Here is a 13,820-nt window from a genome sequence, read left to right as displayed (position 1 = left end):
CTGATTGTTCGCGGCCAGGCGTGACCAATCAGTGAAGCCAGGGCCGGCTCCAGGTTTTTGAGGGCCCCGGGCGAAAGAGTCTGTGGGCCCCCCTCTTTAACACATACCACGATTTATGATGCACAGATACAGCAGAGAAATATACCACAGCCAAGTAGCATACAGCCCATGTAGTATATAACACAGCCCATGTAGTATATAACACAGCCCATGTAGTATATAACACAGCCCATGTAGTATATAACACAGCCCACGTAGTATATAACACAGCCCACGTAGTATATAACACAGCCCACGTAGTATATTGCCCAGTCACGTAGTATATTGCCCAGCCACGTAGTATATTGCCCAGCCACGTAGTATATTGCCCAGCCACGTAGTGTATAGCACAGACAGCCACGTAGTATATTGCAGAGCCACATAATATATTGCACAGCCACGTAGTATATAGCACAGAGACGTAGTATATAACACTGCTCATGCAGTATATAACCCAGGCCACGTAGTATATAGCACAGAGACGTAGTATATAACACAGCCCATGCAGTATATAACACAGGCTACGTAGTATAGAGCACAGCAATGTAGTATATTGCCCAGCCACGTAATATATACCACAGCCACGTAGTATATAGCACAGCCCACATAGTATATAGCACAGAGATGTAGTATATAACACAGCCCACGCAGTACGTAACACAGCCCACGTAGTATATAGCAATGTGGGCACCATATCCCTGTTAAAAAAAGAATTAAAATAAAAAAGTTATATACTTGCCCTCCACTGGCTCTCGGATCCAGCCCAGGCGTTTACCGATGCTCCTCGCGACGCTCCAGTCCCAAGAGTGCATTGCGGTCTCGCAAGACCGCAATGCATGGACCGGACCATCGCGAGGAGCGGGAAAGGTGCCGGAAAGGGGAGTATATAATGATTTTTTATTTTTTTAATTATTTTTAACATTAGATCTTTTTACTATTGATGCTGCATAGGCAGCATCAATAGTAAAAAGTTGGTCACACATGGTTAATAGCAGCGTTAACGGAGTATGGAGCGGGCACTGACGGCAGGGGAGTAGGGAGAGGTTATTTCGCGGCCGCACTGTGCCCGTCGCTGATTGGTCACGGTCAAACGGCCACGACCAATCAGCGACTTGGGATTTCCGTGACAGAAAGATAGACAGACGGAAGTGACCCTTAGACAATTATATAGTAGATTCTCGAGATACGCCATTGGCATCATTATGTGCTATTTATTGGTACGGTCTTTCCTCCTTATTTGTTGTCGTCCTCTCCAGTTTGCTTTCAGATGTGCTCAGTATTTGCTTCATTAGTCTGTACTACCTCCCAATGCAGGACACTTATAAATGGTGGTGTGTGTACATTTTATACTTACCTTTGTAAGCTATTACTACAGGTCTCATTTGAACACCTGTTAGCACTGGAATTATTAATCACCATTATCTGATCATTCTTCATGTAGACTAGATTATTTGGCTTTGAGGATGTTTTACATTATACTCATCAGGAGAGGTCCATACATTACTTAAATTATTATTTTTGGTCTAGGTCATTGCTTAATGATTGAATTTCTTATACTTTGCCGGACTGGGCTGATCACCCTATTGTGGATGATCATGTTTTGAGTCATGTTTTTGACTTTTTCATTGTTTTTAACTTGTATGTTTGGTTTGCGTCAATAAAGGATTTATATTTTATCTCATTTTGTCTGGTGATCCCACGTTATCTAGCCTGTCTTTTTCTTGTTTCATGTGCATGAGCGCTTCTTACTTGCTATGGGTGACCCCAGGTTCATTGACATTGGTGCCCTCCGTCCTCCTTCTTTTTCTTGTAACATAGCTAAAATCATGATATCCTTCGAACGTCGGCTGCGAGCTGGCATTCACAAGAGGATCGTAATGACAGATACGGGTTTTCTGCAATCACGTCACATAGGCGCTGTTGGGCAGGATGAATAACGTGCTGATGGCCGGTGAGTTTTAAATCCCGCTGTCAGATATGGACAGCGGGATTTAAGTGGTTAACTCTTGCGAGTGGCTGTCCGATCAACCCACGGCTGTTAAAGGCACATGGTGGCTGATTAAATCAGCTGTCATATATGCAGGGAAAGATGGGGGCTCAGCGTCGGAGCCTGCATCAAAGTCAAGGACATGACATGCCTTATATATACGTCATATGTCGTGAAGGGATTAAGGTGGTTTCAAACAGTGCGATTGTTCGTTCTTTGTATTTTCACTGCTCAAAAACGCAGCATCTTATAGTTCCAGCAACGTGCATGGGATCTCTATAAATCTCCTGCCCGCTGTGTAATCTGCCCTGCGATGCATTTTTTAAATCAGCAACGTGTCAATTTCTCTTGTGGGTATGCTGATTCTTATGTGCCGATTTTTCCTCATAGACTTCCACTAGATGTGGAAAATCCGCAGTAGAAAGCATGTAATCCGCACATGACTGTATCAATAAAGTTTTTTCAAAGCCAAGTACCAGGAAGTATTAAAAACAAAGCAGCTTTATTTAAAACTTGACAGACCAAAAACAGACAAAATCGCAATGAAAAAAAAGAAATCCCTCAAGAAACCTAATTTACATAATAGGTGCAGAAAATAATGCAAGATCAAAACCTCACCAAATCCTCATTATGGGAATGAAGCCTGAAGGAGTTTTCAGTCACTGAAGTGTTTCAGCACTTTGGTACAGTATGGGAAGTGTGGGGTCTGCAGTCCAGGTAAGCGGAGTAGCTAAGTCAGCAGCCCCCGCTCTATAAGGGGTTCTTCTCCATCACCTACTGTGAAATATGGGAAGTGTGGGGGTCTGCAATCCAGGTAAGCGGAGTAGCTAAGTCAGCAGCTCCCGCTCTATAAAGGGTTCTTCTCCATCACCTACTGTGAAATATGGGAAGTGTGAGGTCTGCAGTCCAGATAAGCGGAGTACTAAGTCAGCTGCCCCCGCTCTATAAGGGGTTCTTCTCCATCACCTACTGTGAAATATGGGAAGTGTGGGGGTCTGCAATCCAGGTAAGCGGAGTAGCTAAGTCAGCAGCTCCCGCTCTATAAAGGGTTCTTCTCCATCACCTACTGTGAAATATGGGAAGTGTGGGGGTCTGCAGTCCAGGTAAGCGGAGTAGCGAAGTCAGCAGCCCCCGCTCTATAAAGGGTTCTTCTCCATCACCTACTGTGAGATATGGGAAGTGTAGGGGTCTGCAGTCCAGGTAAGCGGAGTAGCTAAGTCTGCAGCCCCCGCTCTATAAGGGGTTCTTCTACATCACCTACTGTGAAATATGGGAAGTGTGGGGGTCTGCAATCCAGGTAAGCGGAGTAGCTAAGTCAGCTGCCCCCGCTCTATAAGGGGTTCTTCTCCATCACCTACTGTGAAATATGGGAAGTGTGGGGGTCTGCAGTCCAGGTAAGCGGAGTAGCTAAGTCAGCAGCCCCCGCTCTATAAAGGGTTCTTCTCCATCACCTACTGTGAAATATGGGAAGTGTGGGGGTCTGCAGTCCAGGTAAGCGGAGTAGCTAAGTCAGCAGCCCCCGCTCTATAAAGGGTTCTTCTCCATCACCTACTGTGAAATATGGGAAGTGTGGGGGTCTGCAGTCCAGATAAGCGGAGTACTAAGTCAGCAGCCCCCGCTCTATAAGGGGTTCTTCTCCATCACCTGCCGTGAAATATGGGAAGTGTGGGGTCTGCAATCCAGATAAGCGGAGTACTAAGTCAGCAGCCCCCGCTCTATAAGGGGTTCTTCTCCATCACCTGCCGTGAAATATGGGAAGTGTGGGGTCTGCAATCCAGATAAGCGGAGTACTAAGTCAGCAGCCCCCGCTCTATAAGGGGTTCTTCTCCATCACCTACCATGGAGGAACAGGATTGGGGTACGCCATAGCTTTATGACCGTATGGGTCCAAGAGTGAAGGAGACAATGATGGAGCTGGTGTAGTGCTGCTCCACCATTCAGGTGTTCCTCTGCAAAATGGTGTCCTGCGGAGAATGTGACTAGTGTAGATCCCTGAAAAAGGCCATTTTTTGGCCGAAACATTGCTAAGATGATGCACTTTGGACAATAAAGGAATAAAACTATGAAACTGGCGCCTTGGAGAGATTGGATCTTATTGCAGTTCCCAGCAGTCAGGTGACCAGTAGGGTCTCTGTGTAGGGAGCACAGCGCCACACTCCCGTCATGCTCTGGATCGGTGGTAGGACCTCCATGACCATAAATCAATGGCATGCCGTGACTTTTATAAGATGAGGAAACCCCTTACCACCTCTCCTGGTCCTTCCTCCTCGCACTTTCCTCTGCTGGCACCCAATAAGCTCTTTCCCTGCCCGCCATGTGGTTCTCATCCATTTCCATTGATCTCCCCTCCTCATCATGTAGCCTGTGCGGAGTTCACTGTATCCGTCTAGTGCTTGTGTTTGGAGCGGAGCACACACTGGGTGCCGGCCACCTGCTACCTCTTAAGTGTGCCCGTACGTCACCACATTGTTCATCTTCACATGGTTGCTGTGAATTGTATCTGAGATCAAGCGATTCCAGGCTGAAGTCCCATAGGAGAACTACAAAAGAAAATGTAAATGGTGAACTTTATACTTATCTTATTTTCCCACTCCCTAACTTAAAAATCTACAAAATTAATAAATGTATTATGTAAACGGGTCGTATGCAGCCCATAATAATAATAGTAAAAACTACCGCACCACCAGGAAAGTCCAACCCTCATAGTGCTCCATTTAGCAACAAGAAATAATTCCCGATATAAATTTGGTAGCCAATCACTGAGTGCAGGGTCGCTTCCCAACAAGCTCAGTGATTGGCTATTTATGTGATATCACCACCATAGTCATCACACTAGGAGCGCGGCAGCAGCGGCGCGGAGGACGATAACCTGCGGCGTTTGCTGCCGTCACACTATCAGTATTTGGTCAGTATTTCACATCAGTATTTGTGAGCCAAAACCAGGAGTGGGTGATAAATGCAGAAGTGGTGATGTGTTTCTATTATACGTTTCCTCTGATTGTTTCACTCCTGGTTTTGACTACAAATACTGATGTAAAATACTGACCAAATACTGCTAGTGTGACGGCAGCCTTATAGTGACATCCCAGTGTAAGGAGACTTGGGCCATGTGCACACGTTGTGGATTTTGCTGCGGATCCCCAGCAGTTTCCCTGAGTTTACAGTACAATGTAATCCTATGGAAACCGCAATCCGCAGTGCACATGCTGGGGAAAAAACGCGCGGAAACGCTGCGGGTTACATTCCGCTGCAGGTCAATTCTTTGTGCGGATTCCGCTGTGGTTTACATCTGCTCCATAATAGAAAACCGCAGGTGGAATCGGCACAAAATCCGCATACAAACCGCAGTAAATCCGCAGGTAAAACGCAGTGCCTTTTACCTGCGGATTACTCAACTCCGCAGAGCTCCAAAATACATGTGCACGTACCGATAGGCCAGGCCGTGCTCCTCCCTCTGTCCCAGGAGAACATTACATGGCCTATAAGTCTCCTTACCCCAAGCTATCACGCTCCATAAGGAGAAGCGTCCCCTTAGACCCCAGCTGTCTGCTTTGGCCTTTATCCTAACCGTTATGGCGCCAGAGTCGATACTGACTTTTAGGCTTGTTACTCCCATCAGGTGGCGCTAGAGTTCTAGGCTTCTCTGAAGAGGCGATTTGCATGTCACTTTACACACTTTGTAATGACGAAAAAAAAAAAAAGACGTTTTGTAAAGCTGTAATGAAAACGAATAGTGGCTAAATGTGTTGTTCTCTGTTATCAGCCCGCTGTCCGCACGTTGCGGTGTCTGGTTGCTATGGCCGGTTGCTATGGCCTTGTCCGCCCCACAATCCCCCGGGGCGCGCACAGCCGGCGAGGCCGAGCTTACAGCGCAGTCTGAGCCTTGGGCGTGACCTAAGTGTCCGAGCGGCTGATTGGCTGCCGGACTAGTATTATGCAAATGAGGCAAAGCCTGCACCCAGACGGCGGGGCCCCGGCAGGGGGTGTGCGCCGGGCGGCGCTGCGGGCACGTCTCCATCGCCGGCTTCTCACCTGACTTAATAAGTGACGGGGGGCAATGTCTGCCCGGGCCCCGAGTGTCAGCAGCGGGGCCACAGCCCGGCACAGGGGCCACATGGCGGCCAGGCCTGACTTCCTGCCCCCGGGCCGGCTTAAGCCGGAGGCCTTGTAATAAACCCTCCTCCTCCCCCCTGTAGGCGTAGGCCTGAGCGGGACTAACCGAGTTAAGCCTGCGTGTGCGGTGTGTGCGGCGCGGCCTAGCCATGAAGGCGCGATCGTGTAACTTCACGGTGTTTGAAAAGCTGGACCTGCTGGAGCTGGTGCGGCCGTACATCGGCGTGCTGGAGGAGCACACCAACAAGCACTCCGTCATCATCGAGAAGAACAACTGCTGGGAGATCATCGCCGACAAGTACAACGCCATGGGCCCCGGGAGGCCGCCGCGCACCCCGCAGGGCCTGCGCACCCTCTACAAGCGGCTGAAGGAGCACGGCAAGCAGGAGCTGCTGCTGCAGAGCAAGGCCGGCGCCGACAGCACCCTGACCGAGGCCACCAAGCGCCTGCTGGACATCATCCCGCAGTTCGGCAACGTCGTCAACGGCACCGGCAAGTAAGTGCGCAGCAATGCCGGGGAGGCCCGCCAGGGGGAGCCCGACTCCCGAGTGCACGGAGCGGTCACGTGACTATGGCAGCCACTCTGGCAGTGACACCTGACCACTGCGGCCTGGTAGAGGGGCTGCACATAAGTGACCTCACTGCGGCCTGGTAGAGGGGCTGCACATATGTGACCTCACTGCGGCCTGGTAGAGGGGCTGCACATATGTGACCTCACTGTGGCCTGGTAGAGGGGCTGCACATATGTGACCTCACTGCGGCCTGGTAGAGGGGCTTCATGCCGCCCAGTGTTCCATCACATACATGACCTCACTGTGGCCTGGTAGAGGGGCTGCACATATGTGACCTCACTGCGGCCTGGTAGAGGGGCTGCACATATGTGACCTCACTGCGGCCTGGTAGAGGGGCTGCACATATGTGACCTCACTGCGGCCTGGTAGAGGGGCTACACATGTGACCTCACTGCGGCCTGGTAGAGTGGCTGCACATATGTGACCTCACTGCGGCCTGGTAGAGGGGCTACACATGTGACCTCACTGCGGCCTGGTAGAGGGGCTGCACATATGTGACCTCACTGCGGCCTGGTAGAGGGGCTACATGCCGCCCAGTGTTCCATCACATACATGACCTCACTGTGGCCTGGTAGAGGGGCTGCACATATGTGACCTCACTGCGGCCTGGTAGAGGGGCTGCACATATGTGACCTCACTGCGGCCTGGTAGAGGGGCTGCACATATGTGACCTCACTGCGGCCTGGTAGAGGGGCTTCATGCCGCCCAGTGTTCCATCACATACATGACCTCACTGTGGCCTGGTAGAGGGGCTACACATATGTGACCTCACTGCGGCCTGGTAGAGGGGCTGCACATATGTGACCTCACTGCGGCCTGGTAGAGGGGCTTCATGCCGCCCAGTGTTCCATCACATACATGACCTCACTGTGGCCTGCTACACATATGTGCCCTCACTGCGGCCTGGTAGAGGGGCTACACATATGTGACCTCACTGCGGCCTGGTAGAGGGGCTGCACATATGTGACCTCACTGCGGCCTGGTAGAGGGGCTTCACTCCACCGCGGGGTCCATCACATAAGTGACCTCACTGCGGCCTTATATAGAGGGGCTCCACTCTGCGCCCCGGGCTCCACACATATTCAGAGAGCTCCTTAAGGGGTCAATCGGTGCTGGGATGCAGCCAGTTGATGTGCCCAATGTCTCCCTGCGGGTTGCTTTAACTTCAGCCGCACACTTAGGACAGCTTGGCTGATTGCTTTCATAAATAGCGCCACACTTGTCCAGAGGTTGCGTGTGGTACTGCGGCTCAGCTCTATCCAAGAGACTATGGCAGAGCTGAACACTACACACTGCCTGAGCACAGGGGTGACGCTGTTTTCTGGAGAAAGCAGCCATATTTCTATAATCTTGGGCAGTCTCTTTTCATGGTCAACCAGTTTTGCAAGTTTTTGAGCCAAAGTAGATCCAGCAGGGAGGAGAAATGGTTGTTCCCTCATAACTCCCCTCGTTTCCTCATAACTCCCCAATCCTTCTGAATGATTTCTGGCTTTGGTTAAAAAAAAAATACCTGCCTTTCCAGCCTAAAGGGATTTAAAAGATGGAATAACATGTCTGCTTTCCTCCAGGAGCAGCGCCACACATGTCCATGGGGTGTCTCTGCTATTGCAGTCGGGATCTATTGAATGAGACTAAGCTGCAGTACCAAACACAACCCAATGATAGGTGTGGCGCTGTTCCTGGAAGAAAGCAGCTGTTTCTCCAGTACTGGGTACATATGGTGAAGTCATGGCACAAGTATAGGGGCAGCTATGGCACGGTCTTCTCCCGTGTAGCAGCAGCGCTATGTGCACCCATAAGGGGGCGACGTCCTAATACATAGCACAAAGGGATACTGCGCATTACACCGGTGTGATAGCTAAAGAAAGGCTTCACCCAACTTCTCCAAGTTACTGAACGTCTAATCTGCCTCAGACAGCTGACATGGTCCTGTCGCTACGTTAGGCAGATTGGCTATGGGGGGCTGCAGAGCTGGACGACTGCCCCTCCGGCTTCCATCTCTGCGTAGGCTTGGCACTGGCGTTATAGTGGGGGGCTAATCCAGGACAGCGGCCGCTTCTGTTCCCTATACAAAGCCTGTACTGTCGACGTGCAAATGAAGACTGAGCAGAAAGGGTTAAGAGGTGCCATGGTGGCCGAAAAGCCGCACTCAGCAGAATGGAGCCTCAGATCCCAGGAGCCAGGCCAAACCTGAAATTCCAGTCCTAGATATAAAGCTGGGGGAGTCGGCCAATCCCAGCGCTCCTGTGGGCCGCTGCCAGTCACAGCTGCTATTAGAGGATGGGGGTAGAACAGGGGGGTCCGCGGCCGTCGCTGCTCCGGATTATGTGCAGTTAGCCTCTTCTATCTGGAAAAGCATAAAACACACACAGGACGCCTGCCGTATGTACATATTGAGGGGTGTGCGCTGCTGCGTACACCTTAGTTTTAACCCTTTCACTGCCAGTTTAGTTTTGACACTTTCGTTCCAAATAAACCCTAGATTATAAAAACAAACATTGTTTTGTACCCTCCTAAAAACACACACACTAAAGATCTCTGGCTTATGAGTGCCAATTTGCATTAAAGGGATTTTTCAGTTCCGAAAAACTTTTGTTCCCTGGCTGCAGATTGTTTAAAAAAAAAAAGCCCAAACTGTTCTTTTCTAACCCTTCCCAGGTCCAGTGCTGACTCGTGGTGGGTAAGAAAGGGTGATTTTAACATGAAGAACAAGCCGCTGCTAAACACATTTGGCGGTAGATTGTCTGCTGAGAACAAAAGGATCGAGCATGCTGAAATAGAAACGCCCAATTCCTCAACTCCCCGGTCATCAGTGGAGATTCGGAGGTCCCCACACACATCACGGGCAGTGAATCCCTCAGCTCCCCGGTCATCAGTGGAGATTCGGAGGTCCCCACACACATCACGGGCAGTGAATCCCTCAGCTCCCCGGTCATCAGTGGTGATTCGTAGGTCCCCACACACATCACGGGCAGTGAATCCCTCAGCTCCCCGGTCATCAGTGGAGATTCGGAGGTCCCCACACACATCACGGGCAGTGAATCCCTCAACTCCCCGGTCATTAGTGGTGATTCGTAGGTCCCTACACATCACGGGCAGTGAATCCCTCAGCTCCCCGGTCATCAGTGGAGATTCGGAGGTCCCCACACACATCACGGGCAGTGAATCCCTCAGCTCCCCGGTCATCAGTGGTGATTCGTAGGTCCCCACACACATCACGGGCAGTGAATCCCTCAGCTCCCCGGTCATCAGTGGAGATTCGGAGGTCCCCACACACATCACGGGCAGTGAATCCCTCAACTCCCCGGTCATCAGTGGAGATTCGGAGGTCCCTACACATCACGGGCAGTGAATCCCTCAGCTCCCCGGTCATCAGTGGAGATTCGGAGGTCCCCACACACATCACGGGCAGTGAATCCCTCAGCTCCCCGGTCATCAGTGGTGATTCGGAGGTCTCCACACACATCACGGGCAGTGAATCCCTCAGCTCCCCGGTCATCAGTGGAGATTCGGAGGTCCCCACACACATCACGGGCAGTGAATCCCTCAGCTCCCCGGTCATCAGTGGTGATTCGGAGGTCCCCACACACATCACGGGCAGTGAATCCCTCAGCTCCCCGGTCATCAGTGGAGATTCGGAGGTCCCCACACACATCACGGGCAGTGAATCCCTCAGCTCCCTGGTCATCAGTGGAGATTCGGAGGTCCCCACTCATCACGGGCAGTGAATCCCTCAACTCCCCGGTCATCAGTGGTGATTCGGAGGTCCCCACACACATCACGGGCAGTGAATCACTCAACTCCCCGGCCATCAGTGGAGATTCGGAGGTCCCCACACACATCACGGGCAGTGAATCCCTCAACTCCCCGGTCATCAGTGGTGATTCGGAGGTCCCCACATACATCACGGCAGTGAATCACTCAACTCCCCGGTAATCAGTGGAGATTCGGAGGTCCCCACTCATCACGGGCAGTGAATCCCTCAACTCCCCGGTCATCAGTGGAGATTCGGAGGTCCCCACACACATCACGGGCAGTGAATCCCTCAACTCCCCGGTCATCAGTGGAGATTCGGAGGTCCCCACACACATCACGGGCAGTGGACTCAGCTGACATAAGGGGGTTGTCTCGCAGTAGACACCTCTGACACATCCTAAACATCTAATACAGTGGCATGTAAAAGTCCTCGCACCCCTTGTCAAAATTACTGTTATTGTGAACAGTTAAGGATGAAATGATCTCTAACAGGCCTAAAGTTAAAGATGGCACATTTCCCTTGTATTTTAGGCAATATATATATATATATATATATATATATATATATATATATATCGTTTTTTATATTTTAAAAATTACAAAAGGGAAAATGGGCCAATGCAAAAGTTTGGCCTCCTTTGGAAATTTGTGCGCTCAGGTGACTTTGACCGAGGCTTCAGACTTTAATTAGTCTGTTAGGGTTATGGCTTGTTAACTATCATAGTTAGGAAAGGCCGGGTGATGCAAATTTCCCAGCTTTATAAAAACCCAGTCTCCTCCTAACCTTGTGCCAAAAAACAGCAGCCATGGGTTCTTCTGAGCAGGCCGCATACTCATGTGATTGCTGTCGGCTGACCCAACGTTTGGCCGCCACCTGTATTTCCCATACATAGTACTCGGCTCCTCTTCATTTGTCGGGAAGAGTCAGAAGACCCCATGCACATTGGCCGACCATCTCCAAAATCAGCTGGTTTTGCTGACTTTTGCAGAGCTCATCAATATTAGTGGTGGGAAAACCCTTTTAAAGGGGTTGTCTCATGACGACAACTCTTTTTGATACACCCTGTGCATGTGGAGGCCATGCAGGAAGGGCCTCCTGCTCTGACCACCCACTCTCTATGAGCCAAAGTGGAGAGTTGCTCTTGAGCCTTCCTTATATGTGATGGGCACGTGATACTTCTGCAAAATCAGCAGCTCGTACCTTGTACACGGGATTGTGTCTAACAAGACAGCCCATTTAATCACATTGGTCAGTGTTACCGGAGCTAGATGCAATGCTTTGCTGTTATAATATTGCAGACACTGAATTCTCTGCCTTTCATTTCAGTGAAGTGAAGTCTACAAGGCCAGAATCGACAATCAACCTCTTGCCGCCGCCGTTACCGGATCACATCTCTGCGGTCACCGTGGAGCTGGAGCAAGATGACGATGTGAAGCCGCCTCCATCTTTACTCGTGCCTCCGCGACCAGAGGCGGCCTCCGACGATGCCGAGGATCTGGAGTTTGAACACAACATGGAGAGATCGATATCTCCTTCCCTCTCCTCCGTGGATATGAACTTGTCCATGTCTCCGCCGCTGCCCCGGATAGAAGAGTGCTTCAGCCAGAACTGCTCGCGCCTGCGGACGACTTGCGCTTGCAGTCCAGAGACGTTACAGTTGGTTAAAAAAGAGCATCAGATCATCGTACACAACCAGAAGCAATATGGACTCTACATTAAGGAGAAGAGGGAATGCTTGAAGAGGAGGCAGCAGCTAGAAGAGGAATTGCTGAAAGCTAAAATTAAAGTTGAGAAGTTGAAGGTGTTGAGGTTGAGGAGGGACCTGCCGGAGTATAGTAACTTATAGACTCTGCGCCTTGGGTGTGTGGTCATTGGGGGGGATGTATCCCACTGTGAGGTTCCTTCTGGTATTGATCTCAGCAAGCCTGGGACACATCAGACCTCAACAGGGTTCATAAAGTGGTTCTCCGACCCCGTTCTCTTCAGCATCGTTTCTAAATAGGACAGGTAGACCTTGCCTGCCGATCGTTCATTCATGCATCCTGACAGGTGTCTATAGGTGTGGTGTCCTCGGCACTGCTCACCTCCTATGTTGTAGTGAGTACCTCTGAAGACCCTATTAAAAATTTACCAAACCTATGTAATGCTTCAAAGGGTTCTCTGCTTTGGACACCCATGTTTGATAGATGGGTGTCGCATGGTTCTGCTTCTGCAGCCCACCAGCGAGTGTCCAGTTTCCCTGCAGTGCCTCCAGTGGGAAAAATAAGCATTACATGGTGTCCATTTAAATCAGTGGGTGGTGTTTGTGATGGAGGACGGGTCTTTCAGAGAAAGTTACCCTTTATAATTTCTCTCCATTCTGGTCAAAAGAAGAGGATCCTGAACAGATTCCTCCTCTAGTGCTGTCTATGACTACAATTTTTTTTGTAAACTTTTAAACGCTAACTGTAACTTTTCAGAATAAGCTGTATTCATGAGGACTAAAACGATGTCAGGCCATTATGAGTATTCTGCATTTTTACCAGTTTTTCCCTCTGTTGGCTCTTAAAATTGACTCTGAGCTGCACTGTGCAGAGCTTTCTAGCAAATCTCTCCTGTTCTCTCACTCAACCTCTCTGTAGATTATAATAGGAGGTGCAATCTGACTCAGTCGGTCAATGTCCCCCCCCCCCCCCAGAATGTATGATAGAATTAGGAGGCAGGGAATGAAGTGGCTCCTAAGTGGCATAAGAAGTAGAGCTCTCAAGATATATTCCAAAGTTTCTAATATTCCCATGTACTGTTGATTTATACAAAGTTTGTTGAAAGTATAGCTCCCACCTGAGTTTTTTCTTTCTTTTATGATCATTGTTTGAAGTTACAGCCCTAAAGCCGGAGGCTGCCCTACAGAGATCCTGATGACATGTACACACCTTTGATTTTTTTTTTTTTTTATCATCACTGTCCTCATGAAAATTTACACTGTGCTGCCACTAAAATCGAATAGATGTGTATATATGACGTGGATGATTTGGTGTTTATAAGAACGCTGCAGCTGCCTGATATATTGCGGCTTGTCAACTGGATCTCTCAGTAGTACAGCCTCGGCTTTAAAGGGAACCTGTCAGCAGGATTGTGCACAGTAACTACACACAGTGTCAGGTCGGCGCCGTTATACGGATTACAATGATGCCTGGTGATGAAATCCGTCTTGTGTTTGTTGTGTAATCTTTATTTTCAGTTTTGAGCTAATGATATGCTCGTGCTGCGGGGCGGCTTTGATTAGGTATTCATCAGTATGGCTGCTGACAGGTCGCTGATCCCTCACTGACCTGCACCCTAGTTTGCATAATGAATATCTGTACATACGTTA

General features: G+C 49.8%; 2 protein-coding genes across 3 annotated transcripts in view; both read left to right on the top strand.

Annotated features, from left to right (window-relative positions):
• RAD54B (RAD54 homolog B) overlaps positions 1-13,820 on the top strand; it is a 56,772-nt gene that overhangs the window by 13,281 nt on the left and 29,671 nt on the right. The window lies entirely within an intron of this gene.
• Positions 6,094-12,606, top strand: FSBP (fibrinogen silencer binding protein). Its single transcript, XM_077270969.1, has 2 exons — positions 6,094-6,635; positions 11,795-12,606. Exons 1-2 carry the CDS (start codon positions 6,289-6,291, stop codon positions 12,312-12,314), a joined length of 867 nt encoding a protein of 288 aa, XP_077127084.1. The 5' UTR covers positions 6,094-6,288; the 3' UTR covers positions 12,315-12,606.

Source organism: Ranitomeya variabilis, chromosome 6 (genome assembly GCF_051348905.1).
Source record: "Ranitomeya variabilis isolate aRanVar5 chromosome 6, aRanVar5.hap1, whole genome shotgun sequence".
In the NCBI taxonomy this organism is placed as follows: domain Eukaryota; kingdom Metazoa; phylum Chordata; class Amphibia; order Anura; family Dendrobatidae; genus Ranitomeya; species Ranitomeya variabilis.
The sequence above is the reverse complement of the archived record's forward strand: the minus strand, read 5'-3'. Positions and strand labels throughout refer to the sequence as shown.